The sequence below is a fragment of the Rattus norvegicus genome, chromosome 11, assembly GCF_036323735.1.
Source record: "Rattus norvegicus strain BN/NHsdMcwi chromosome 11, GRCr8, whole genome shotgun sequence".
Taxonomy (NCBI): Eukaryota; Metazoa; Chordata; class Mammalia; order Rodentia; family Muridae; genus Rattus; species Rattus norvegicus.
The window spans coordinates 56,853,131-56,878,307 of record NC_086029.1 but is presented as its reverse complement, the minus strand read 5'-3'; the positions used below and the strand labels follow the sequence as shown (position 1 = coordinate 56,878,307).

The window sequence follows — 25,177 nt, the reverse complement described above, 5'->3', positions numbered from 1 at the left end:
GTTGGTGTCCAGAGTGTAAGCATTGAGCTTTTTGTTGTTTGGTTGGTTTGGCTGTGTACAGGCAGGTAGATGGGTATGACAAAGGTTGTTCTGTTGATAAAGATTCTTAATTGTCCTAAAGCATCCTCCATAAATTCAAGCTAAAAAATATATATAAATAGTAATAATATGTAAAGCTTTTAGGGTGTAGCTCTTAAAAACATTCCCTCAGCAATTTTGACAGTAATTGGTTGATAACTTGCTTCATGCATCATTTCTATGATATCCTCACTGGATCCAGACATTTGTTGTATTGATTTATCAGAATCACATTGGCAGAACTGCTGCTGATTAGTCATTATCAGGAGAAAAACTTATTCAAATTTGGGGTAGAAAATGCTAAATTTTATAATTTTAAGCAATTGATAGTATAATATAATGGGCAGAAAGGAACATCTTTTAATTACTTGTGTTCTTTCCAGTATTCACAGAGCTTAAATGTATGTCCATGTACTGCCTTCCTTGAAGAAAAGAATGCGTATGACTTAGTCTCTTCAAATCTGAGTTCCTCAGAGAGACTAAGGGGCTTTCAGCTTTGTTTTCAAGGTGACCAAGCTGGCCACCATTCTACTGGTAGCAAGTGGTGTTAGACAAGCTTCCCTAGTGGCACTACCAGTGGTAGCATATGGTGAGATTAATGTTTGTGTATGTACATGGATGTAAAAGTTAGAGGTCATCTTTGGGTTTCATTTCTCAGAAGCCAGTCTACCTTGTTTGTTTTGTTGAGACAGTCTACCTTGTTTGTTTCTCTTACTGGGACCTGGGCCTCTGATTAGACTAAGCTGACTGGCCAACCAGGAAGCCCTGGTCCTCTGTCCCTGGCTCCCTGTTCTGGGGTTGCACATGTGCAGCATGCCCAGCTGTGTGCAAGATCAAACTTAGTTCACTGTGCTCATACAGCATGCCCTCTGTGCACTGAGCCACCAAGGTTAATGCTCTTTAAACCTGCTGGACTTGCATGTATGCAGAGTGTAGTAAAACTAATTGTAATAAAGGTCTCAGAACTAATAACTTTTCATAGAATCTAACCATGAAATCTATAGCCTCCAAAAAGACTACCAAAGTCAAGTTGCTTCCGATATTGTTAAATGAGTTTGTGATTTCTTTTAAGAACTTTGTTAGCTTCTGAATAGACTAATAGACTACATGAAAAGATTGAACTAGCTTCTCGTGATCCCAATATGTTTGAGGTCATCTTGTCTTCATTTTTCGTTTGTGAACATATACTTTCAGAATTGGTTTTGAGGTGGTATTTTTTCTAACTTCTGCCTTTAATTCTAAACATATTTAGTATAACTTGGGAGGGTAGACAGTGAGGGAAATGTCTTTGAAAAGCAGTAGAAAAAATTTCTGTGTGGTAGAGTTAAAACCCCTTGTAGTAAAACAGTGATTATAATGTCCATTAAGATCTTCTCTTCCCTCTTTTAAATTAATTTTTGCTTGAAAAGCCTAGTTTTTGGGTATAGCAGAAAACTAGTTATTTGTTGATATCCAGCTTTTTGTAAAAAATTCTAATTACTATTCTTGTGGTGCTATTTTTCTCTGCATTATTATTGAAGAAAATTATGGGTCAGAAAATAATGGGAGTTGGGGTAATCAGAAGGTGAGGCAATGTCAGTGACCTTTGTGCTACTGCTAGTTGTAGTTAGGTGGCTGGCCAAGGTGGAGAGGTGGAGGAATCATAAAGGGAGAGAATTTGCCAGCTCATCACTCGTCTATATAGTTGTATTCCTTTTCAACCTGTCTTCAGAACACCATTTATTTTCAGTAGTACATTAAAGAAATTAAGTAGACTTAAGAAATTAGAATTTTTTTAAAAGGGAAATTGTTATGAAACTTAATTGAGGGGGTTGGAGAGATGGTTCAGGGGATAAGAGCAGTTGTTGCTCTTGAAAAAGGGCCTAAGTTCAATTCCCAGCACCCACACAGTGACTGATAACCACATCTTATTCCAGTTCCAAAAGATCTGATACCTTTTTTGGCCTCATGCAGTGCATAAACATATATGCATACAATTCAGCCATACACATAAAATTAAATTAAAAATGTAGCTAGTTGAGATTCAGTTTGTCGGGCTTAGCACATTTAGACTTTGCTAAGTGAAGAGTGCAGTCCTCTTTCTTGAGGGAACTCTGTGCCTTTGTCCAGATTCCTCTCCGTCCTTTTCCTTTGTCAGCCTCCTGGACTCTTGTGTTTTATTTAGATGTAAGATAGATGTAAGAAGAGTTCATTACCTGCTTATGCTAATGAAACAACTTCCTGTACTTTGGACAGTGAATGTTCTTTTTATTTACTCTGAAAATCTTTTGTTAAAATACTGAGTAACTGAAATGTGTTGATAGTTTAGCCACATTATTTTCCACATAAATAGTCCCTAATGTTTCAGGGTATTGAGCAGGCTTTTAGTGACTCAGAAACAATGAAAATTTATTGTACTAAATAAAATAATGTTTTTTAAACTTTCATTTGCTATCAAAAACAATCAAAAGTTTAATTAAGTATAAAGATCAATAATTATACTTTTGGTCAGATTGTACTTTTACCAATAGAACTATGTGATGTACCATTTGCTGCTTTTAAGAGCAGTCCTGAGATGGTGCCTTTTTTGTGTTGTACCTGCCTTTTATAATGTTTATTTTTCCTTTCTAAGATGTTTCTGTGTCATTTTGCTTTAAGTCATCTATTTAGATAACATTTAGCTTTACTTTTAAACAATTTGAAGATCTTTTGGTCAAAGCCTCAACCTCTTCACATTTATTGTTACTGGTAAGTGTAGTGGTGGTTGTTCCTGTGCCAGTCTTTTTTTCTTTCTGCTTTTATATTGGTCACTCCTCTGCTGCAGGTACGTTTGAGCAGGAAAGCTGTAGTGTATGTCTATATTGTATTTAACTTCAAACACTAGTTTATGTTGGAGGTCCTGCTTCAGAACTTTGTGATTGTTAATTATTTATCAGGACCTAATGTTGACAGTTTGTACCTGATTTGTTCTTTTTCTTTTGTAGGTAATCTGATTTTCTTTTCTACTTAAACATCTTCAGGATGTTTGCTGTAAATTTTAGTATAATGTGTTTAAAAGCACATCATTTTGTTTTATTTCTCTATTATTTCTTATCCCTCTTTAACTGTCTTCTAGGAACTTGCTGGATAGATATTGGAACTTATTTATTTATTTTCTTCAAATATCTCACCCCTATCCTGTTTTCATTGCATTCTGGAAGTTTCCTTGGTCAAACCTTGTACTTCATTTGTTCCTCAGCTATGTTTGTTGTAGTACAGCCCCTCTTAAATTAGTTATAGTTCTTGTTTTCTTTCAAGATGTCTAATTGTGGATTGTAGGCGTTTTATAGTTCAGTGGTAGAATTTGTGCTTTGTGTATAAAGGCCCAGCAGCTTCTCCCCACCACACTTTCTTTTGCTGTTCGGTTTCTTTATCAGATAGTAGTTTTCTGTTTGAGTCGTGTGCCTCATTGTGTGTACTGGCTTTACTTCAGTGTTAGCAGTTCCTCTTTGTGTGGGCTCTTGGAAAGGACCATTCTCCCTTCAGGATGTCACAGCCCTATTGCAGTCTGACTTGTGTTTTTGGATTAAAGAGGGCATCCTAAATGCAAGCTAATTATCACTCTGATGGTTGTCTTCCTAAAGCCATACTAGAGTTCTTGTTTGGCTTCTCTCTCTCTCTCTCTCTCTCTCTCTCTCTCTCTCTCCACCCCTTCTCCCTCTCCCTCTCTTTCTTTCTTGTTGATTTTGTTCTTGCTTGTTTTTTTTGTTTTTTGGTTTCTTTTTTTTTTTTTTTTTGGTTCTTTTTTTCGGAGCTGGGGACCGAACCCAGGGCCTTGCGCTTCCTAGGCAAGCGCTCTACCACTGAGCTAAATCCCCAACCCCGCTTGTTTGTTTGTTTAAGACAGAGTTTCTCTGTGTAGCCCTGGCTGACTTACAACTCAGTGGGTACATCAGACTCGCCTCCAACCCAGAGATCCACCCGCCTCTTCCTCCTGAGCGTGGGCATTAAAATCGTGCACCACTGCACCTGACTCATTTGTCTTTTCTTGTTGGTCCCAGCATATTTCCATTGTCTTATGAATGTGCCTCCTCTCTTCCTCCCAATAAAAATCATAAAGTTTTAAGTAAGCTTCTGTTTGGTTTTATTCATAGCTATTCTGGGCACATGAGGCCTGGGCTGCAGCAGGTGCGACAGTTTTGTAACCTATTTTTCCTTAAAGTATGTTTCATGGTTGCTCTTTGACATGGAAAGCTTTTAGAAGTTGATTAAATCTGTTGGCAAATGGAAGGTTTTTCGTCTTTGTGTTCTTGGTTCCTTTTATCCTACATCCTGATTTTTAAGATACATTTCTTGTTAGCACTATCTAGCTTAAATTGCTTAGGTTATACTTCTATGTATAATAGACAGTTTGAGTTACATACAAATCTTTCTTTGTACACTATACTAGAAATAACAACAACAAGCCTATAGGTGCAATGATGCTAAAGAAGAACCACAGAGAGTAAGCCGGGAGCTTGGCAACGTGAAAGAGGCCCTGGGTTGATCCCTAGATACCTCCAAAAGGGAAGTAACTAGTGTCTATATTTCCAGGCATTATCAAAATCCTCTGGTACGTAAGGGGTTCAGCTTATATGACGTGACCCTGTCCGTCATCTTGGCCATAACTACCCATTGCCCGCAGAGACTTCCTTTAAGTGTGTGATGATAATGATTTTGAGAGAAGCCAGGTGTCCTGTTGACTTGAGCCTACCTTTGCCTGCCCCTTGTGCTTTGATGTAAAGATCCTTTTTGCTACTGCCTAAAGTAGGAAGTTTAGGCACTTATTGACCTTTTAATGTAGTTGTTGCTATTTGCTTTTAGCTCAGATTGGCGTTGAACTCTTGACTTAGACTTTCTCGTGCTGGTATTACAGGCTTGTGCTACCACACCCAGCTATGGAGACTGGTTTTTATATACTGGAACTAGATTTTTCCAAAACAAGGGGTTTAAATTACCTGGGCTGAGAAACATGTCTTTATACCTATTTGGTATAAATTACCACTTATAATGTTGACAGAAATGATAGAGAAATGGTAGTTAATGTGTTAGTGTGTTTGGAAGAAGTCTGGGTGGTTTTGAACTATAAACAACCATCCTATCTTCCCATATTCTTTCATCAACTTGTTTATCACTGTTATCTGCATTTATTCTTAAATATCATTTAGTTCTTAATAATTATTTTCTCTCATTTCAGAGCTCTCTGGATAGAGCCCAAGCAGCCAAAAATAAAGGCAACAAATATTTCAAAGCAGGAAAATATGAGCAAGCTATTCAGTGCTATACCGAGGCTATTAGTCTGTGCCCTACTGAGAAGAATGCAGACCTCTCTACATTTTATCAGAACAGAGCTGCTGCCTTTGAACAGTTGGTATGCACCCTGGGTTGTTTCCAATGTACTCCTTTGCTTTTCCTCTGTCTATCTGCTAAAAGTTTTGGTTAATTCTATTCAGATGTAATGCACTTTCTCATTTCAGTTTTGCTAGCCAAACTGTAGACCAAAATTCTATAAATTTTAATAAAACTAGATAGTTTAAGTTAAAATTGCATAGTAATCCTACTCCCCCCACAAAAGTTTGAGACCATTTGTTTAATTTTTGTTTCTTTGTTTATATAAGATATGAAGTTGCTCTGAGACCAGCATCTAGTGTTTTAAACAGTAAAAGTTTCCTGAGTACAGAGACATGGAAGTGAAGGAAGCAGGGATCAAGTAAGGAGAGCCTGTAGGCAGTGAGTTTCCCTTTGAGCTAAGTGTGCTGGCCTCGGCCGTCTCTCAGCACTGAGGAGGTAGAGGAGCATGAGTTGGTGGCCAGTGTGTAACAGCAAGACTTGGGCTGACGAAGATGACGAGTAAGTGAAACAAATAAATCTGCAGTTCATTCTGAGTGCAGTAGAAGTGTTTAAGGGCCTCCCTCCAGGGGAGGAATATCATAAATATTTTCCTCCTGCTCTGTCAAGGATATACTGGAATCAGAAGGGGTGGCAGGGAAGCATATTGTTGCAGTGGTCTGCACAGCACAGAAAGGAGAGCTAAAGACCAGCAAGGTTTGCTATTGCACTGCCCGTGAAACATAAAGACAAGAATTTTAATTCCATCAGGGTGGAGGAAGAGAGCGACAGCTAAAAGCAGATAGTTTAACACACATCTGTAATTTAGCAGGGTAGCCGGGCTAGAGATGTTGTGTAAAGCCAGACAATCATCTAGGAAGAAGAGAGAGGTGAGAGCTTGAAGATTGCAGCATGTAGCAATCAAGTAGACAGACGGGTTCAGCTAAATCAGTTGAGAGTGGGCAGCCAGTAGTAATAGGTATATAACAGGCAGGTGGCAAGGTGGACTAATGGCAAGTCTCTGGTCAGTGGGTTAGTAACTGTGAGAAGGATCATCTGAACATGCATCCTCGTCGTGGGATGCAGTAGAACTGAGGGCTGTTGGCAGAGAAGGAACAGGTGAAAGAGCAAAGACCCTGGTGAGGGGACTGTGTGGATCCAGATCAGTAGTGCTGAAGGAGTGAAAACTGCCCAGAGCACACAGCCGTGGGCAGGTGGGAAAACAGCCAAGATCTCATTGCCTAGTGTTGAGAATCTAGTGTAGACTCTTTATTTCATATTTGGGGCTCGGGGGTTGTCTTTTATATATTGTATTCTTTGAATTGGAAATACTTTTATTGAGAAACTCTTTAACACTTGGCCTGTCGGGTTTTGAAAACTCAATTCTGTTGAACAGTTGTTTTCAGTGTAACTGTTTTTCTTTTCATGCTTTCACTTACAGCAAAAATGGAAAGAAGTGGCCCAAGATTGTACAAAGGCCGTTGAACTTAATCCCAAATATGTGAAAGCTCTCTTTAGACGTGCAAAAGCCCATGAGAAGCTAGACAATAAGAAGGAGTGTTTAGAAGGTGAGGAGATTTCTGTATTTTCCTAGGAAAATTACTGAAGGCTTTGTAGTCACTGGTACATTTATGTTTACTGCCTTGTGAGTGTAGAGATCAGTCCATTGTCTTTCAGTGTTAAACTATGCCACAGGTGAGACCGTGTTCTCTAAGTTAAATAGAAATTACTGGTACATAAGTTCTCTCTGTGTTTGCTACTGTGGAATATTTATTGGTTGGTTGGTTGGTTGGTTGGTTGGTTGGTTGGTTGGTTGGTTGGTTTTTTTGGGGGGCATGGTTTCTCTTCATAGGCTGTCCTGGCACTCACTGTGTAGACCAGTTGACATCAAACTCACATAGATCTACCTGCCTCTGTCTCCCAAGTGCTAAAATTAAAGGCACATGCACAACCGAGGGATTATTCATGAGTATAAGATTAAGAAAATCAGAAAAGTAGTTTTTAGCAGGTTAGTGTTGACACATTTTCAGCTGCTTTCTTGTATAAATGTGAAATAATTTGGAGATGAGTTATTAAGGAAGTCACTTCTTCCCTTCATACTTTCAAACGTTTTATACACAATTGCAGATTGTGTAATTGCTATAAAATCCAAACGAAAATGTCATTTTCTGAAAATACTATAAATATACCACCTCTAATTGACCATATCTGTTTCCAAAAGTGCAGTTAAAGTGCGGGTCATAGGCTAAGTGATGAAACACTAAACCAAACTATAATTTCTATGGTCTAAAAGTACTTTCAGTGCCTGTTTGCATATCCTTTAAAATCGTCAGCAATAAAATTTAGCCATAATTACTCTTTTGATAACTTTGTGGTTGATAGTGGGGAGTAAAACCCGGGTTCTCACTTAGCTCACTGTCCTGAGCAGAGCGCACAGTGCCTTTTTGTTGCTTTATTAAAGGAATGAGTCTTTTTAAAGAATGAGGATGTTTTAGATCATGTTAGAAAATGTAAAAGTTTTGTGATGTTCTGTGATGGTTGAAGGAATGTTTTTAAAATGGAAAAGCAAAGTTTTGAAGTTACTGGCAGATATAACTGTCAGAGAAGAGGCTGAGTGGAGTTTCAGATCAAAGGCATGGAATGAGAAAGGAGCTTAGTCAGAGTGAGTGAGTGAGTGAGTGAGTGAGTGAGTGAGTGAGTGAGTTAAATGTGACGCTGATTGACTTGCTTGGGAGAGAAGGACTTGGGGTTGTGGAGAGTGGAGCTTAGGAGAAGAGGCCACAACTGTTGCATGAATACTTGGAATGGCGAATACATGCTGAGGGAACTTCTGATCTTCCAAATTTCAAACCACTCTGTTGTGAGCTGTCTGGAGCATAACCAGTGGGAAGTGGTGTTTTGAGGATGCTTTTGAGCTCTGTGTCGAAGTAGCTTTGGAGACAAAATAAGTTGAAGGCCTTTAAAAAGCTAAGTTAGGAGGCAAGGCAAGAGGATTTATTGGGTGGAGGAGTTTGATAACAGCCTAAGCAGCAGAGCAAGATGTGATTCTACTGTGTTCACTTGCCTTGTGTTACTAGCCAGAAGAAAATATTCTGGATTCCTTGTTTTCTTTGCTGTCTACACAATGTTAGACCATTGAGAGACATCAGAAATTAAACAGGATAAGCACATTCATTTCACAGGTGAGGAAAACAGACCCCAGCGAAGTACAGTGGTGACAGTTCCTTGAAAATTGAACACTTCCACCTTGCTTTAAGTTGTTTCACCTCTGTATTTCAGTTATACCTATTTGATACTGCTGATCAGAATAATTCCGTAATGCTTATTTTCTGTCATTTCCAGATGTCACTGCTGTGTGTATATTAGAAGGGTTTCAAAATGAGCAGAGCATGCTGTTAGCTGATAAAGTTCTTAAACTTCTCGGGAAAGAGAATGCCAAAGAAAAATATAAGGTAAATTAGTGTGAGTTGGTAATAGTTCAGTGCTGCTTGAACCTAGACATAATGTGTATGGTAACTGAAAGTAAAATTGGTTGTTTCTTTTTCCTATATTCTTTGGTTATTATAGCATACCAATTTTTCAGTAAATCTAAAACTGTACTCAAAGAGTATAGTTCGTTTCATTATATATTAGGGATTGTCAGTCAGCAGCCCAAAGTCCAAATCCAATCTGCTTCCTATATTTTAGCTGCTTGCATAGTGCTTAGGGCTACTTTTATGCTGCTACTCCACAGTTGAGTGGTTGTATTCAAAGTCTATAGAGTATACAATGTTAAACTATCACCTGATCTTTTGTTAAAAAAAAAAAACAAAAAAAAAAACTTGCCAACTCTTGCTCTGTATCATTAGCTTTTAAAGGTATTGTAAAAGTATAAAAAATAAAAAAAAGTATTACTGTCTTTTATCCCCCACTTGGTTTATACCCAAGATATCTGCTGGATATCTTAATTCTCAATCAGCAAAGCCTCTCACCCGCTTTGCTCCATCCCATATCACACTGCCGAATACCTCTCTCTGAACCTGGCAGCAATCTCTCTACCTATCTAGTTCTCAAGGCAGGTTTCCATGCCAGAAACACACATCCCAAATCTGCACATGAAAGAACACACAACACAATAACCTTTGACCCAATTGATGAGATATAATTGCCCACCTAAACATACAAAGCCCAATACACATCCATCCCTTAAAAACATTTGTAACAACCTGTAAAGGTACAGTGTGGAGTCTTAATGTCACCCGCCATATTGTCCTGCCAAGGCTTCTCTCCCTCTCCCTCCTGTCTCTTCCTCTTTTCCATTCCAGTCTCCTCCTCTTCCTTCAAACTTCTCTCCCGCCCATCATTCCTTCTCCTCCAATGACAGGCCTCCTTCTATCCTGTATCTACCCCTCACCTGTATTTTACAAATTCAATGGGGAGAAGGTTCTGGTGAAGTCACCTGAGTCCTGAGCACATGACTAGGCAGCTGTCCTTGGGGTGGTGGAATTAACATAAAAATACAGATAACTCCAGGGCAAATCTCAACATAAAGGTAAACTATATCAATAGACATTAGTGGCATAGCTTAAACTAAGCTCTGTGGTAGAGCAATGGATACAACAAGCACATGGTCCCAGATCTAAGTGACTCTTAAAACATAAGCACTTAGAAGGTTAGAGTAGGAGGAACACCACAAATTTGTGGCCCACCCACGCTATAAAAAGGGGAGAGAGTAAAGACATGGTGCCTTCTAGAGGGCTCATTTTAGTGGAACAGATGTTATTAATTATAAAAGACCTGATATTAAGCATTCGAGGGGAAACTTAAGTAGAGTGCTGGGAGAGTGAGAGCTTAGCTAAAAATCATCAAAGATTGACTGCTAAATTTCAGGAATATCAGAGCACTTGTTGTCTTTTCCATTACTGATATGATAATCTCTGAAACTAATCTATACAGCTGGGCTCAGTTGGCACATGCCTATATTTCCATTACTTGGGAGGCAAAACGGATTATAGGTTAAAGACAAGCTAGTCTGCACAGAGACCCTGTCTCAGAACAACACTTAGCAGGTTTCATTATCGTGGGCTTTCATGTATTAGCATGTACTGTGAATCCAAGACTAACTGTACTAGGGCTTAAAACTTTGTTGCCTTTCCGCAATTCATAATGGAATTCTTTAAAATCACCTGTGAAACCTGTTGGATTTCCACTCTTATCCTGTGGCATAATGTTGTTTGTTAATTTAAAAATGAAAATCTACTTATTATAAGTCATTTTCGTTCCGCAGTATACTTGCTCTTTGATTAGTATTTTCTCATTTTAAAAAGAAGTTTAAACGTGATTGAATTTCAGAACCGGGAACCTCTGATGCCATCTCCACAGTTTATTAAATCTTACTTCAGTTCTTTCACGGATGACATAATTTCTCAGCCAATGCTTAAAGGAGAGAAGTCTGACGAAGATAAGGACAAGGAGGGAGAAGCGTTAGAAGTAAAAGAAAAGTAAGTATGCCAAACACAGTGTCTGTGGGGGGGGGGAGTTGTACCATGTTATTAATTTCTTGAGATTTTTTTCTACTTGTCCAGGACGTGACAGTCTTGTGTTTTATACTATAGAAAGGTGCAGTCAAAGGTCACATGCCTTTATGGCTGGAGGGAGACCTCGGTATATAATGTATGTACCATCAAAGCCTGCACATTCCTGTTTGCCAGTGTGTGTGCTTTTCAGTTAGGGTAACTCCTCCCTGATATAGGGTAGTAAGTAGTGTTACTGATTGGGTATTTATTAATACGTATGGAAGGAAGGGGAATAGTGTTCCCTGAACTAAAACACAACTGAATTTTAAGGAAATCTGTATGATTATACCAAGACATGTACATTTTAATTGGTATATAATGTTTCAGAAAGTCATAGTTGGAAAATAAGTATTTCAGATGTCACATAGCTTTAGTAACAGTGAGACAGAAGCAGTAAACGGTCTTCATCCCATAACGACGAGAGCAAAGGTAATCACATTCTATGAGCTGTGGCGAGAGATGACAGGATGTGAGTCATAAGCTCACAGGAGCTCTCAGCCGAAGCCGCTGCGCAGTTTGTACTTTGTATTTCCATCTTACTCCACACCTCGGTGTCACCACGTTTTGAAAACACTAGTACCGCTGATTCTTAGTTTATCGGATTCCTTTAAGATGTAGAAGCCTGTGTAATTATTTACCATGATTTCAGTGAGTGGGAACTCTCGATGTTGCGTCTGATCTTCGTGTTACTGCTCCTGCTTTCTTACCCTGGTAACCTGAGCAACAAAATATAGAATAAATGGTTAGTGTGAAGTTAGAGAAGTTAGAAGAATTTGATATAATTTTTTTTGTGTAAATTACATACCAGTTTTCTCTGTCTAGACTATAACAACTAAAATGAGAAATTGTACTTTAACTTACAGTGCTCTTTAATACAGATGCTCTTTGACTTTTGAGGGGTTACACCCGTATAAACACATTGTGAGTTGATAATATGCTAATTCAAATATGCATTTACTTTATCTAACTACTGAGCAACATAGCACACAGTAAAGAATCAGTATTTTACCCTTGTAATCCTGTGGGTTTGTATCATGTGTCTCTAACCCAATGCAAGATAAAAATTTGAAGTATCTACCTCTAAAGTATATCATTTCACACCATGCTAATTAATGTATAACTGTCATATATCAAATGTCTTAGAAATTCCATAGAATACTTTTTTGTTTCAGAATCTCCCATAGCAGTCATCATATTAGAAAAATGTTGTAGCTGGGCTATGATGGTGACCCGTGCCTGTAATCCCAGCACTGGGGAGGCAGAGGTAGGAGGATCTCTGAGTTTAGAGGCCAGGCTGGTCTACAGAGCGAGTTCCAGGAGAGTCAGGGCTACACAGAGAAACCCTGTTTCAAACAAAAGCAAACAACAACAGATAGCAGAAGAAAACTGTACTCACTGCATTTTAAAAGGAGAGGTTATTCTAGGGGCTCTGCAAGATAGCTTGTTGGGTAAACAAAAGTCCCCTGATGTGAGTTAATTCTATGTCTACCTTTTAAGGTGGAATGATAAATCTATTTGAAGCACTTCAGTGTTTTAACTTCTAGTCTTTGTTCCTTACTTAGTCCTGTTCCTTACTCAGTCTGTCTTGGACAAAACAATGGTCTGTACAAAACACACATCCGGCTACTTGTCTTTACTTGATTATTGTCTACTTCCTTCATTCTCTTATCCCTTAATGAAGTACTTCTAATGCCCCAGACAGAAAGTAAGACAAGGTCCTCATCTACGCTCAAAAGAGCGACTTTCTAATCGGCTCACTCATATTAGCTAGTGTTTGAACAAAGTACTAATGTAAGAATTCTGCCAGTGACTGCTGTCTCCACTTGAAAACTGTTTCTTGAGGGTATCAAGAAAATCCTGTTGGTTAAGAACTCCTGTCAGTTTCATCTCTAACCCCAGCTCCAGTCCCATACTGACTGATGAGTAGAGAAGGAAAGGATGATTCAGAGTGCCATATCTAGCAGGTTTTAGTATTTGCTCTTTGCTTAGTAATTATTTTCCTTTCCTATGTTTGCTTTTGTCTTCAGTTCTGGATATTTAAAAGCTAAACAATATATGGAAGAAGAAAACTATGACAAAATCATAAGTGAATGCTCAAAGGAAATAGATGCTCAAGGCAAATACATGGCAGAGGCATTACTACTACGAGCCACCTTCTACTTGCTTATTGGCAGTGCCAACGCGGCCAAGCCTGACTTAGATAAGGTCATCAGTTTGAAGGAAGCTAACGTGAAGGTACATCTTGAAATGTGTGTGTGTGTGGAAGTTAGAAAGTCAGCGTGGTTACTTGTGCAGTCGCTTTGCCCGAAGCCTCAGCACGTCACTCGCGTTTCCATGAAAGGCTGGTTTTTATTTTGAGGAATCTATGTCTAATGATATTGATGTAGTGAATCCGAAGCAGTAATACATGGCAAGGAAATAAACAGCTTTCTTCTACAGCATTTAATGTACTGTCAGATCCCTTGTGGCCATGGCATACTGTAAAAGGTTGGTTTTGGGTAACGGTGACAGTGGTGTGGATGATGACACTCTTCTAAGTATTCTTAAAATGCTTTTGAAATGAAATTTTCATACCAAAGTTACCCTATAAAATTTTCCTTAATCTCTTTTCATGCTGATTTCCAAATTACTGCATTTCTTCATTCTATTCTGCTATAAAGTATATGTGCTGTTGCTTTGAAGAAGAAGCCTGTGTTCATGATCATGACTTTTAGCTTTAACAGCAAAGAGTAATAATATCTACTGTATACTGTATATAAAGGCTACTTCAAAACAAACCAGAAACCTAAATGTAAGAACTAAAAGTAAAACAAGATCTTAGGAAAAGCATAGGAATGACTATTGCCTTGTATTAGGAAGGGGTTTCTGAGACAAGACACCTAAAGTCTAGCTTCACAAATCAAGAAGTGCCATCAACTTGCTGTCAGGGCTGACAACTTGAACTCAGACCCTGGAGCCCAAATGGCAGAAGAAAGGATGGACTCAAGCAAATGCCCTCTTGTGGCAGATGCCCCTGTGAATATGTGTGGGCATAAGTAAATGGATGTGAAAAGAGAAATAGCAGCTTTGAGCCAGCCATGATATCTTGTATTTGGACAGCTGAGGTTGGAGGATTGCTTTAAATAAGGCTGTGCTTGAAAGAACAGTATCAGAAAACTGAAAACACCTTCCATAGAGTAGAAAAAAATTCATGGAAGGTTCATTGTAATCAAGGAAAAAAAACTTAGAACCCAACAGTAAAAAGGAAACCTAATCAGAAAATGTACAAAAGAATTTCATAACTCACCAAAGACTATTCTACAAATGAGCAATGACAGCATGAAAATGTGTTCCAGTACCATTGCCTGTTAGGACAGTTAGTACCCCTTCTTTCCTAGTATCATGACTATAAATTTTTTTTTAAGTTGAAAGCACAGGCAATAAAACTAACTCAAAAACACAGATTGTAATGAGTACTGGTAAGAATGTAGGGAAATTGGAACATTGTGTAGCTGACGGGAATATAAAATGATAAAGATTCTTTGGGGACTAGTTTGGTTATTTAGAATGTTAACACGTGTAGTTGCCATGTGATCTGTCAACGCTGCTTCCAGAGAATTTAAGACACACATACAGACCTGAATGTTGATAGCGGTGTTAATCATGACACTCAAAAAATATAAATAACCCACGTGTCCAATATCTACACTGAAATATTTTATCATAAAAAGGAATATTAATACATATCACATTGAAAACACTACATGAAAACCAGAAGAGGCCATAGTGTATATGAAGCATTCAGAATATACAAATGTGTGGAAATAGACTAGAGGTAAGTAGTTTCTGGGCATTTGGATTAGAGGTGTTGTGCTTGTGTGTGCTGTGTTCTTTAGGAACAATAAAAATGTTCTGAAATCTGTAATAACCAACCTTTAACAATATTTAGTTACTATACTTAAAAACTTATGTAGTCCTTAATGAACTTTGTAGTAGGCATTACAGAATTTTTTTCTCTTAATCTAAATTAGATTTTAAAATTAACCAGGTACTTTCTCTCGCTTTTGGTGTGTAGCTTCGAGCAAATGCCCTTATCAAAAGAGGCACCATGTGCATGCAGCAGCAGCAGCCTATGCTGTCTACTCAGGACTTCAACATGGCTGCTGAGATTGACCCTATGAACTCGGATGTTTATCACCACCGAGGACAGGTGGGTAGATTTCACCTTCTAGAGCTGTGATTGCTGACTACTCTTCAGAGATTCTTAAAGTTTTCTTACAACATGTGAACTCCTGAATTGGCCTTTATTTACTTACATCTTGAAAATTTATAATAATATTGATATTATTGAAGAAAGGGAAGGCAAAAAATGTGTTAACAGATCAGCTTGTCTTTTGGGGTATTCATTTGTAGCTTGTAGGCTTTCCGTGGGTAAACACCAATCCTGACATTTTAATGATTCTTTGTAATTAATATACGTGTCTGTAGGAGTATATGCACATGACTGTAGGCTCCCAGTGAGCCAGAGGTATCAGGTCCCCCCGAACTGGAGCTCCACAGAGTTGTAAAATACCTACTACATATGCAGGGAGCAAACACCCAGAATTGTCTGGTCTTGTCTGATTTGCTCAGCATGCCTTCTTTTACTACAGTGTAGTAGAGCAGGAAGGTCTGTATAAGAACTGAATGTGTGTATATTCAGTTATTTTAGAGCCAAGTCTCACTTGTTGTGCAAGCTCATCTGAGCTCCCCTCCAGCCTTGACAACCTGAGTCCTGGGATTATAGGTGGACCTGGTTTGAAGTTCTTTGAAGGGGAGAATTTTGTCCAGTGCTTCTGAAAGGTTGAAATAGCATTTTAAAAATTCTGGCTATTTCCATCTATTTCCATATTTTTTTCTTTTTTTTTTTCCAGAGCTGGGGACTCAACCCAGGGCCTTGCGCTTGCTAGGCAAGCGCTCTACCGCTGACCTAAATCCCTAACCCTCCATCTTTATTTTTAATATCTTGAAATTAATATAAAGTTGGTAATTGTATAAATTTCTTTTTTTTTTAATTGAAAACATTTATTATATTCCCATACCACACAGACACACATGAACATCAGGTAAATTTTATGGAAGGTTTTAGAAGGCCACCATCTCATGCCATCACCTTGTCTCCTTGTGACTTTTTTCTCTTTTACGGGACTGGGTCTCCTTGTTTATATAAGGTGCCTAGGCTAGTCTGGGACTTGCAGTCACCTGCCTTTACCTCTTTTTTTTTTTTTTTTTAATTTATTTAATACTTAATAATAATTCTTTGGTTTCCGGGCAAACATCCCCCTCCCCCCTCCCCTTCCTTATGGGTGTTCCCCTCCCAACCCTCCCCCCATTGCCGCCCTCCCCCCACCAGTCTAGTTCACTGGGGGTTCAGTCTTACCAGGACCCAGGGCTTCCCCTTCCACTAGTGCTCTTACTAGGATATTCATTGCTACCTATGAGGTCAGAGTCCAGGGTAGTCCATGTATAGTCTTTAGGTAGTGGCTTAGTCCCTGGAAGCTCTGGTTGCTTGGCATTGTTGTACATATGGGGTCTCGAGCCCCTTCAAGCTCTTCCAGTTCTTTCTCTGATTCCTTCAACGGGGGTCCTATTCTCAGTTCAGGGGTTTGCTGCTGGCATTCGCCTCTGTATTTGCTGTATTCTGGCTGTGTCTCTCAGGAGAGATTTACATCCGGCTCCTGTCGGTCTGCACTTCTTTGCTTCATCCATCTTGTCTAATTGGGTGGCTGTATATGTATGGGCCACAGGTGGGGCAGGCTCTGAATGGGAGTTCCTTCTGTGTCTGTTTTAATCTTTGCCTCTCTCTTCCCTGCCAAGGGTATTCTTGTTCCCCTTTTAGAGAAGGAGTGAAGCATTCACATTTTGATCATCCGTCTTGAGTTTCATTTGTTCTAGGCATCTAGGGTAATTCAACCATTTGGGCTAATAGCCACTTATCAGTGAGTACATACCATGTATGTCTTTCTGTGTTTGGGTTAGCTCACTCAGGATGATATTTTCCAGTTCCAACCATTTGCCTACGAATTTCATAAAGCCGTTGTTTTTGATAGCTGAGTAATATTCCATTGTGTAGATGTACCACATTTTCTGTATCCATTCCTCTGTTGAAGGGCATCTGGGTTCTTTCCAGCTTCTGGCTATTATAAATAAGGCTGCCATGAACATAGTGGAGCACGTGTCTTTTTTATATGTTGGGGCATCTTTTGGGTATATGCCCAAGAGAGGTATAGCTGGATCCTCAGGCAGTTCAATGTCAAATTTTCTGAGGAACCTCCAGACTGATTTCCAGAATGGTTGTACCAGTCTGCAATCCCACCAACAATGGAGGAGTGTTCCTCTTTCTCCGCATCCTCGCCAGCATCTGCTGTCACCTGAGTTTTTGATCTTAGCCATTCTCACTGGTGTGAGGTGAAATCTCAGGGTTGTTTTGATTTGCATTTCCCTTATGACTAAAGATGTTGAACATTTCTTTAGGTGTTTCTCAGCCATTCAGCATTCCTCAGCTGTGAATTCTTTCTTTAGCTCTGAACCCCATTTTTAAATAGGGTTATTTGTCTCCCTGTGGTCTAACTTCTTGAGTTCTTTGTATATTTTGGATATAAGGCCTCTATCTGTTGTAGGATTGGTAAAGATCTTTTCCCAATCTGTTGGTTGCCGATTTGTCCTAACCACAGTGTCCTTTGCCTTACAGAAGCTTTGCAGTTTTATGAGATCCCATTTGTCGATTCTTGATCTTAGAGCATAAGCCATTGGTGTTTTGTTCAGGAAATTTTTTCCAGTGCCCATGTGTTCCAGATGCTTCCCTAGTTTTTCTTCTATTAGTTTGAGTGTATCAGTTTTGATGTGGAGGTCCTTGATCCACTTGGACTTAAGCTTTGTACAGGGTGATAAGCATGGATCGATCTGCATTCTTCTACATGTTGCCCTCCAGTTGAACCAGCACCATTTGCTGAAAATGCTATCTTTTTTCCATTGGATGGTTTTGGCTCCTTTGTCAAAAATCAAGTGACCATAGGTGTGTGGGTTCATTTCTGGGTCTTCAATTCTGTTCCATTGGTCTATCTGTCTGTCTCTGTACCAATACCATGCAGTTTTTATCACTATTGCTCTGTAATACTGCTTGAGTTCAGGGATAGTGATTCCCCCTGAAGTCCTTTTATTGTTGAGGATAGCTTTAGCTATCCTGGGTTTTTTGTTATTCCAGATGAATTTGCAAATTGTTCTGTCTAACTCTTTGAAGAATTGGATTGGTATTTTGATGGGGATTGCATTGAATCTGTAGATCGCTCTTGGTAAAATGGCCATTTTTACTATATTAATCCTGCCAATCCATGAGCATGGGAGATCTTTCCATCTTCTGAGGTCTTCTTCAGTTTCTTTCTTCAGTGTCTTGAAGTTCTTATTGTACAGATCTTTTACTTGCTTGGTTAAAGTCACACCGAGGTACTTTATATTATTTGGGTCTATTATGAAGGGTGTCGTTTCCCTAATTTCTTTCTCGGCTTGTTTCTCTTTTGTGTAGAGGAAGGCAACTGATTTATTTGAGTTAATTTTATACCCAGCCACTTTGCTGAAGTTGTTTATCAGCTTTAGTAGTTCTCTGGTGGAACTTTTGGGATCACTTAAATGAACTATCATATCATCTGCAAATAGTGATATTTTGACTTCTTCTTTTCCGATCTGTATCCCCTTGACCTCCTTTTGTTGTCTGATTGCTCTGGCTAGAACTTCAAGAACTATATTGAATAAGTAGGGAGAGAGTGGGCAGCCTTGTCTAGTCCCTGATTTTAGTGGGATTGCTTCAAGTTTCTCTCCATTTAGTTTAATGTTAGCAACTGGTTTGCTGTATATGGCTTTTACTATGTTTAGGTATGGGCCTTGAATTCCTATTCTTTCCAGGACTTTTATCATGAAGGGCTGTTGAATTTTGTCAAATGCTTTCTCAGCATCTAATGAAATGATCATGTGGTTCTGTTCTTTCAGTTTGTTTATATAATGGATCACGTTGATGGTTTTCCGTATATTAAACCATCCCTGCATGCCTGGGATGAAGCCTACTTGATCACGGTGGATGATTGTTTTGATGTGCTCTTGGATTCGGTTTGCCAGAATTTTATTGAGTATTTTTGCGTCGATATTCATAAGGGAAATTGGTCTGAAGTTCTCTTTCTTTGTTGTGTCTTTGTGTGGTTTAGGTATAAGAGTAATTGTGGCTTCATAGAAGGAATTCGGTAGGGCTCCATCTGTTTCAATTTTGTGGAACAGTTTGGATAATATTGGTATGAGGTCTCCTATGAAGGTCTGATAGAATTCTGCACTAAACCCGTCTGGACCTGGACTCTTTTTGGTTGGGAGACCTTTAATGACTGCTTCTATTCCCTTAGGAGTTATGGGGTTGTTTAACTGGTTTATCTGTTCCTGATTTAACTTCGGTACCTGATATTTTTCTAGGAAATTGTCCATTTCCTGTAGATTTTCAAGTTTTGTTGAATATAGGCTTTTATAGTAAGATCTGATGATTTTTTGAATTTCCTCTGAATCTGTAGTTATGTCTCCCTTTTCATTTCTGATTTTGTTAATTTGGATACACTCTCTGGGTCCTCTCGTCAGTCTGGCTAAGGGTTTATCTATCTTGTTGATTTTCTCAAAGAACCAACTTTTGGTTCTGTTGATTCTTTCTATGGTCCTTTTTGTTTTTACTTGGTTGATTTCAGCTCTGAGTTTGATTATTTCCTGCCTTCTACTCCTCCTGGGTGTATTTGCTTCTTTTTGCTCTAGAGCTTTTAGGTGTGCTGTCAAGCTGCTGACATATGCTCTTTCCTGTTTCTTTCTGCAGGCACTCAGCGCTATGAGTTTTCCTCTTAGCACAGCTTTCATTGTGTCCCATAAGTTTGGGTATGTTGTACCTTCATTTTCATTAAATTCTAAAAAGTTTTTAATTTCTTTATTTCTTCCTTGACTAGGTTATCATTGAGTAGAGCATTGTTCAATTTCCACGTATATGTGGGCATTCTTCCCTTATTGTTATTGAAGACCAGTTTTAGGCCATGGTGGTCTGATAGCACGCATGGGATTATTTCTGTCTTTCTGTACCTGTTGAGGCCCGTTTTTTTACCAACTATATGGTCAATTTTGGAGAAAGTACCATGAGGAGCTGAGAAGAAGGTATATCCTTTTGCTTTAGGATAGAATGTTCTATAAATATCTGTTAAGTCCATTTGGCTCATGACTTCTCTTAGTCTGTCTACATCTCTGTGTAATTTCTGTTTCCATGATCTGTCCATTGATGAGAGTGGGGTGTTGAAATCTCCCACTATTATTGTGTGAGGTGCAATGTGTGTTTTGAGCTTTCGTAAGGTTTCTTTTACGTATGTAGGTGCCCTTGTATTTGGGGCATAGATATTTAGGATTGAGAGTTCATCTTGGTGGATTTTTCCTTTGATGAATATGAAGTGTCCTTCCTTATCTTTTTTGATGACTTTTAGTTGAAAATTGATTTTATTTGATATTAGAATGGCTACTCCAGCTTGCTTCTTCTGACCATTTGCTTGGAAAGTTGTTTTCCAGCCTTTCACTCTGAGGTAGTGTCTGTCTTTGTCTCTGAGGTGTGTTTCCTGTAGGCAGCAGAATGCAGGGTTCTCGTTGCGTATCCAGTTTGTTAATCTATGTCTTTTTATTGGGGAGTTGAGGCCACTGATGTTGAGAGATATTAAGGAATAGTGATTATTGCTTCCTGTTATATTCATATTTGGATGTGAGGTTATGTTTGTGTGCTTTTCTTCTCTTTGTTTTGTTGCCAAGACGATTAGTTTCTTGCTTCTTCTAGGGTATAGCTTGCCTCATTATGTTGGGCTTTACCCTTTATTATCCTTTGTAGTGCTGGATTTGTAGAAAGATATTGTGTAAATTTGGTTTTGTCATGGAATATCTTGGTTTCTCCATCTATGTTAATTGAGAGTTTTGCAGGATACAGTAACCTGGGCTGGCACTTGTGTTCTCTTAGGGTCTGTATGACATCTGTCCAAGATCTTCTGGCCTTCATAGTTTCTGGCGAAAAGTCTGGTGTGATTCTGATAGGTCTGCCTTTATATGTTACTTGACCTTTTTCCCTTATTGCTTTTAATATTCTTTCTTTATTTTGTGCGTTTGGTGTTTTGACTATTATGTGACGGGAGGTGTTTCTTTTCTGGTCCAATCTATTTGGAGTTCTGTAGGCTTCTTGTATGCCTATGGGTATCTCTTTTTTTAGGTTAGGGAAGTTTTCTTCTATGATTTTGTTGAAGATATTTACTGGTCCTTTGAGCTGGGAGTCTTCACTCTCTTCTATACCTATTATCGTTAGGTTTGATCTTCTCATTGAGTCCTGGATTTCCTGTATGTTTTGGACCAGTAGCTTTTTCCGCTTTACATTATCTTTGACAGTTGAGTCAATGATTTCTATGGAATCTTCTGCTCCTGAGATTCTCTCTTCCATCTCTTGTATTCTGTTGGTGAGGCTTCTATCTACAGCTCCTTGTCTCTTCTTTTGATTTTCTATATCCAGGGTTGTTTCCATGTGTTCTTTCTTGATTGCTTCTATTTCCATTTTTAATTCCTTCAACTGTTTGATTGTGTGTTCCTGGAATTCTTTCAGGCATTTTTGCGATTCCTCTCTGTAGGCTTCTACTTGTTCTCTAAGGGAGTTCTTCACGTCTTTCTTGAAGTCCTCCAGCATCATGATCAAATATGATTTTGAAACTAGATCTTGCTTTTCTGGTGTGTTTGGATATTCCATGTTTATTTTGGTGGGAGAATTGGGCTCCGATGATGCCATGTAGTCTTGGTTTCTGTTGCTTGGGTTCCTGTGCTTGCCTCCCGCCATCAGATTATCTCTAGTGTTACTTTGTTCTGCTATTTCTCACAGTGGCTAGACTGTCGTATAAGCCTGTGTGTCAGGAGTGCTGTAGACCTGTTTTCCTGTTTTCTTTCAGCCAGTTATGGGGACAGAGTGTTCTGCTTTCGGGCGTGTAGTTTTTCCTCTCTACAGGTCTTCAGCTGTTCCTGTGGGCCTGTGTCTTGAGTTCACCAGGCAGGTCACTTGCAGGGGAAAAGTTGGTCCTACCTGAGGTTCCGAGGCTCAAGTGTGCTCGTGGGGTACTGCCTAAGTCCTCTCCTCTGTGGCAACAACCGAGAAGATCTGCGCCACTCTTTCCGGGAGCCTCCGTGCACCAGGATTCCAGATGGCGTTTGGTGTTTTCCTCTGGCGTCTGGATGTGCGCACAGTGCAGTCTCTTCTGGTTTCCCTGGCGTGTCTGCCTCTCTGTAGTTTTAGCTCTCCCTCCCACGGGATTTGGGTGCAGAGAACTGTTTATCCGGTCTGTTTCCTTCAGGTTCCGGCGGTGTCTCAGGCGCAGGGGTCCTGTCGCTCCTGGGCCCTTCCCTACGGGAACCCAGAGGCCTTATACAGTTTCCTCTTGGGCCAGGGATGTGGGCAGGGGTGGGCAGTGTTGGTGGTCTCCTCAGCTCTGCAGCCTCAGGAGTGCCCACCTGACCAGGCGGTGAGGTCTCTTTGTATAAATTTCTAACCAACTTTGAAATTAAATACTGAAGCCCTTAATTTTTTTTAATTTCTTATTTTTTTATTCAAATTACAATGAAAATTATGTTTTATTTTTAATCAGACACTAGTTTTAAGGTTTGAAAATTGCAGCTTGATTTTTTTTTTTTCCCCCTGCAAAGCAATGTTACGGTGAATAATAATGAACGCTGAGTGTTAACTGACAGCAGAAGAGAAGCACAGTATAAGCTTAAGTGCTCTGCCTCTTGTTCTGTTGCATTTAATCATGTATTCCTTCCCTAGCTGAAAATCCTGCTGGATCTAGTTGAAGAAGCAGTGGCAGATTTTGATGCATGTATCAGACTAAGACCGAAGTTTGCTTTGGCACAGGCTCAGAAGTGTTTTGCATTGGTAGGTACCTTTTTAACTTGTGATTTTGTACACATTTGTATTTCATAGTATCCAGCAAAGTGAGTATCATATTGTCTGCAGAATCATCTGGTTTTTTTTCTCAGAACAGTGAACTCAAGAAGGAAGCATCTGAAAGCATGTGTCACTGTGCGATTGGCCTGGACTCACAGCCCTCTTGCCCCAGCCTCCTGCTGGTGCTATCATAGCTGTGCATTGCACACCCCGCTCCTGAGTTTACAGCAGAATTATATCTCTACCAGAACCTAGTATGAAAGTGTCAAAAATAATTTGAGGAAATAAGTCATAGTAATGACAAGACTTAACTGCTTTTGCTTTCCTATGGCCAACCCTAAAATAATTTTCCCTCTAAAGAAAGTTGTATCATAAGTATTATAGGTTTAAGATGAAAATGAAATTACTACATTAAAAAGTCTATAGGTGGGATGTATCTTGGTGATAGAGCATGTGGAGGCCTAACATGTGTAAAGTCTTGTTTTGAATTCTGGCACTACAGAAAAGTACATCAAAATTATGACATCTATGTGCTCAGTTAACATGTCTTAGTTTTCTATCGCTGTGGAGAGACAACATAACTAGGGCAGCTTATAAAAGGAAACATTTACTTGGTGAACACATTATCATTGTGTCCGAGTATGTCAAAGGTCAGGTAGGCATGAAGCTAGAGCAGTGGCTAAGAACTTACCTAAGTAGGAGATCCTAAGTAGGAGAAAGCGGGCCTAGCCTCAAAGCCCACCCCAGGAACATACCATTTCCAAAAAAGCCACACTTCCTAATCCTTTACACAGGAAGGAAGGGAGGTAGGTGGGTGGGTGACTCACCTGCTCTTCTGGAAATGCTTATGTAATGTTCTGTGTCTAGTGTAATATGTTAAGATTCCAGAGGGGTTTTTTTTTTTAGCTCTTTGACTGGAGTGTTTTCATTTTTAATTAGTATCGGCAGGCATATACAGCAAACAATTCTTCGCAAGTCCAGGCAGCTATGAAAGGTTTTGAAGAAGTCATAAAGAAATTTCCAAGGTGTGCTGAAGGCTATGCACTTTATGCCCAGGTAAGTGTAAAAATTTTAAGGACTGCATCTGTAAACTGTAATCTAGCATGGAATTATGCTAGCCTGATCTCTCCAGGCGCTCACTCCCTCAGTCAATCTCTTGCTTGCTTGCTTATTTCTTTGCTTATTTTACTATGTAGGTTTGGCTGGCATATATAGACTAGGCTGGCTTTGAACTCAGATCCATCACCTCTGCCTCCAAGTGCTGGGATTAAAGGCATGCACCACCAAGCCTCCTTTAACAATTCTTGAAGATTTACTTATTGTTTTAGAGTTGAACTACAAAAAGCAAGATTTAAACCAACATTAAATCCATGCTGGCCTTGAAACCATAATCGGGAATGAAGTGGCCTCCAAAGTACCAAGCCTTTGCCACTGTGCCCAGATTTTTTCTTAATTACAAAATACTGCCAAATTATCACAGAAATAGAAAATATTAAACTGTTGCAGTCTTTGTTAGACTCCTCCCCTAATCCTAATCCCTTTGTGAGATTGGTAGTTTTATTTTCTTTCATGCTCTTTAGTGACCTTTCATAGAGACTTGGAGGGTTTATTGAAGGAGGCCTATGAGAAGTTGTCCTACAACATCATGGGGCAACAGCTGATGATCTGGGACATGAAACCACCTAGAAGTTGCTGTCTCTTCAGTCTTAGTTCTTTCCATTTCTTTATCAAAATGAAACATGGCTCACTACACTGTAAACTAACTCAGCATCTGCTGTGACCTGTAAAGGTAAACAGTGACAAGTGACCATTTATGCTGTAACGGCCCGAACTCATCCGCACCTTTGCCATGGGATCAGGAGTTCAGGGTATACATTTCTGTACCCCACAGAAAACCGAAGGATCGCTGCCCTTTAGTGAAAGTAATCCAGGAAGATCTTTTCTGCAGCCTGTTTCCAAATTGCACATTTCTCTTTTCCCTTTGGATGGGTTTGATTTTTAGAAAGTTTCTTCAAAAATATGAACTGGCATAACTGCACTGAAAATTTAATATAACTTTTTACATACATCTATTTACATTTAAAATTTATTTTCCATAGCTTCTATAAAAGTTATATAGTATATATTGTTTAACTCTCAAAGCTTAGATGTGAGCACCTCCGAAGTTAAACCCAGACATAATGTCTATGAAAGTAAGTTTTTAGCCACATCAGTAGTTTTGGGATGACTAATAACAGTTACC

General features: G+C 39.2%; 1 protein-coding gene across 2 annotated transcripts in view; it reads left to right on the top strand.

Moving 5' to 3' along the window:
* The window catches only part of Tomm70 (translocase of outer mitochondrial membrane 70), a 38,466-nt gene that overhangs the window by 7,995 nt on the left and 5,294 nt on the right, over positions 1-25,177 (top strand). The window contains exons 2-9 of one of the 2 annotated variants that reach the window (NM_212519.2): positions 5,273-5,446; positions 6,845-6,971; positions 8,746-8,855; positions 10,735-10,883; positions 12,986-13,193; positions 15,013-15,147; positions 22,816-22,923; positions 23,875-23,991. In NM_212519.2, coding sequence (NP_997684.1) covers positions 5,273-5,446; positions 6,845-6,971; positions 8,746-8,855; positions 10,735-10,883; positions 12,986-13,193; positions 15,013-15,147; positions 22,816-22,923; positions 23,875-23,991 — 1,128 coding nt within the window. Of the gene's footprint in view, positions 1-5,272; positions 5,447-6,844; positions 6,972-8,745; positions 8,856-10,734; positions 10,884-12,985; positions 13,194-15,012; positions 15,148-22,815; positions 22,924-23,027; positions 23,842-23,874; positions 23,992-25,177 lie in introns of those variants that run through there. The other variant, XM_008768645.4, reaches the window with a different exon arrangement.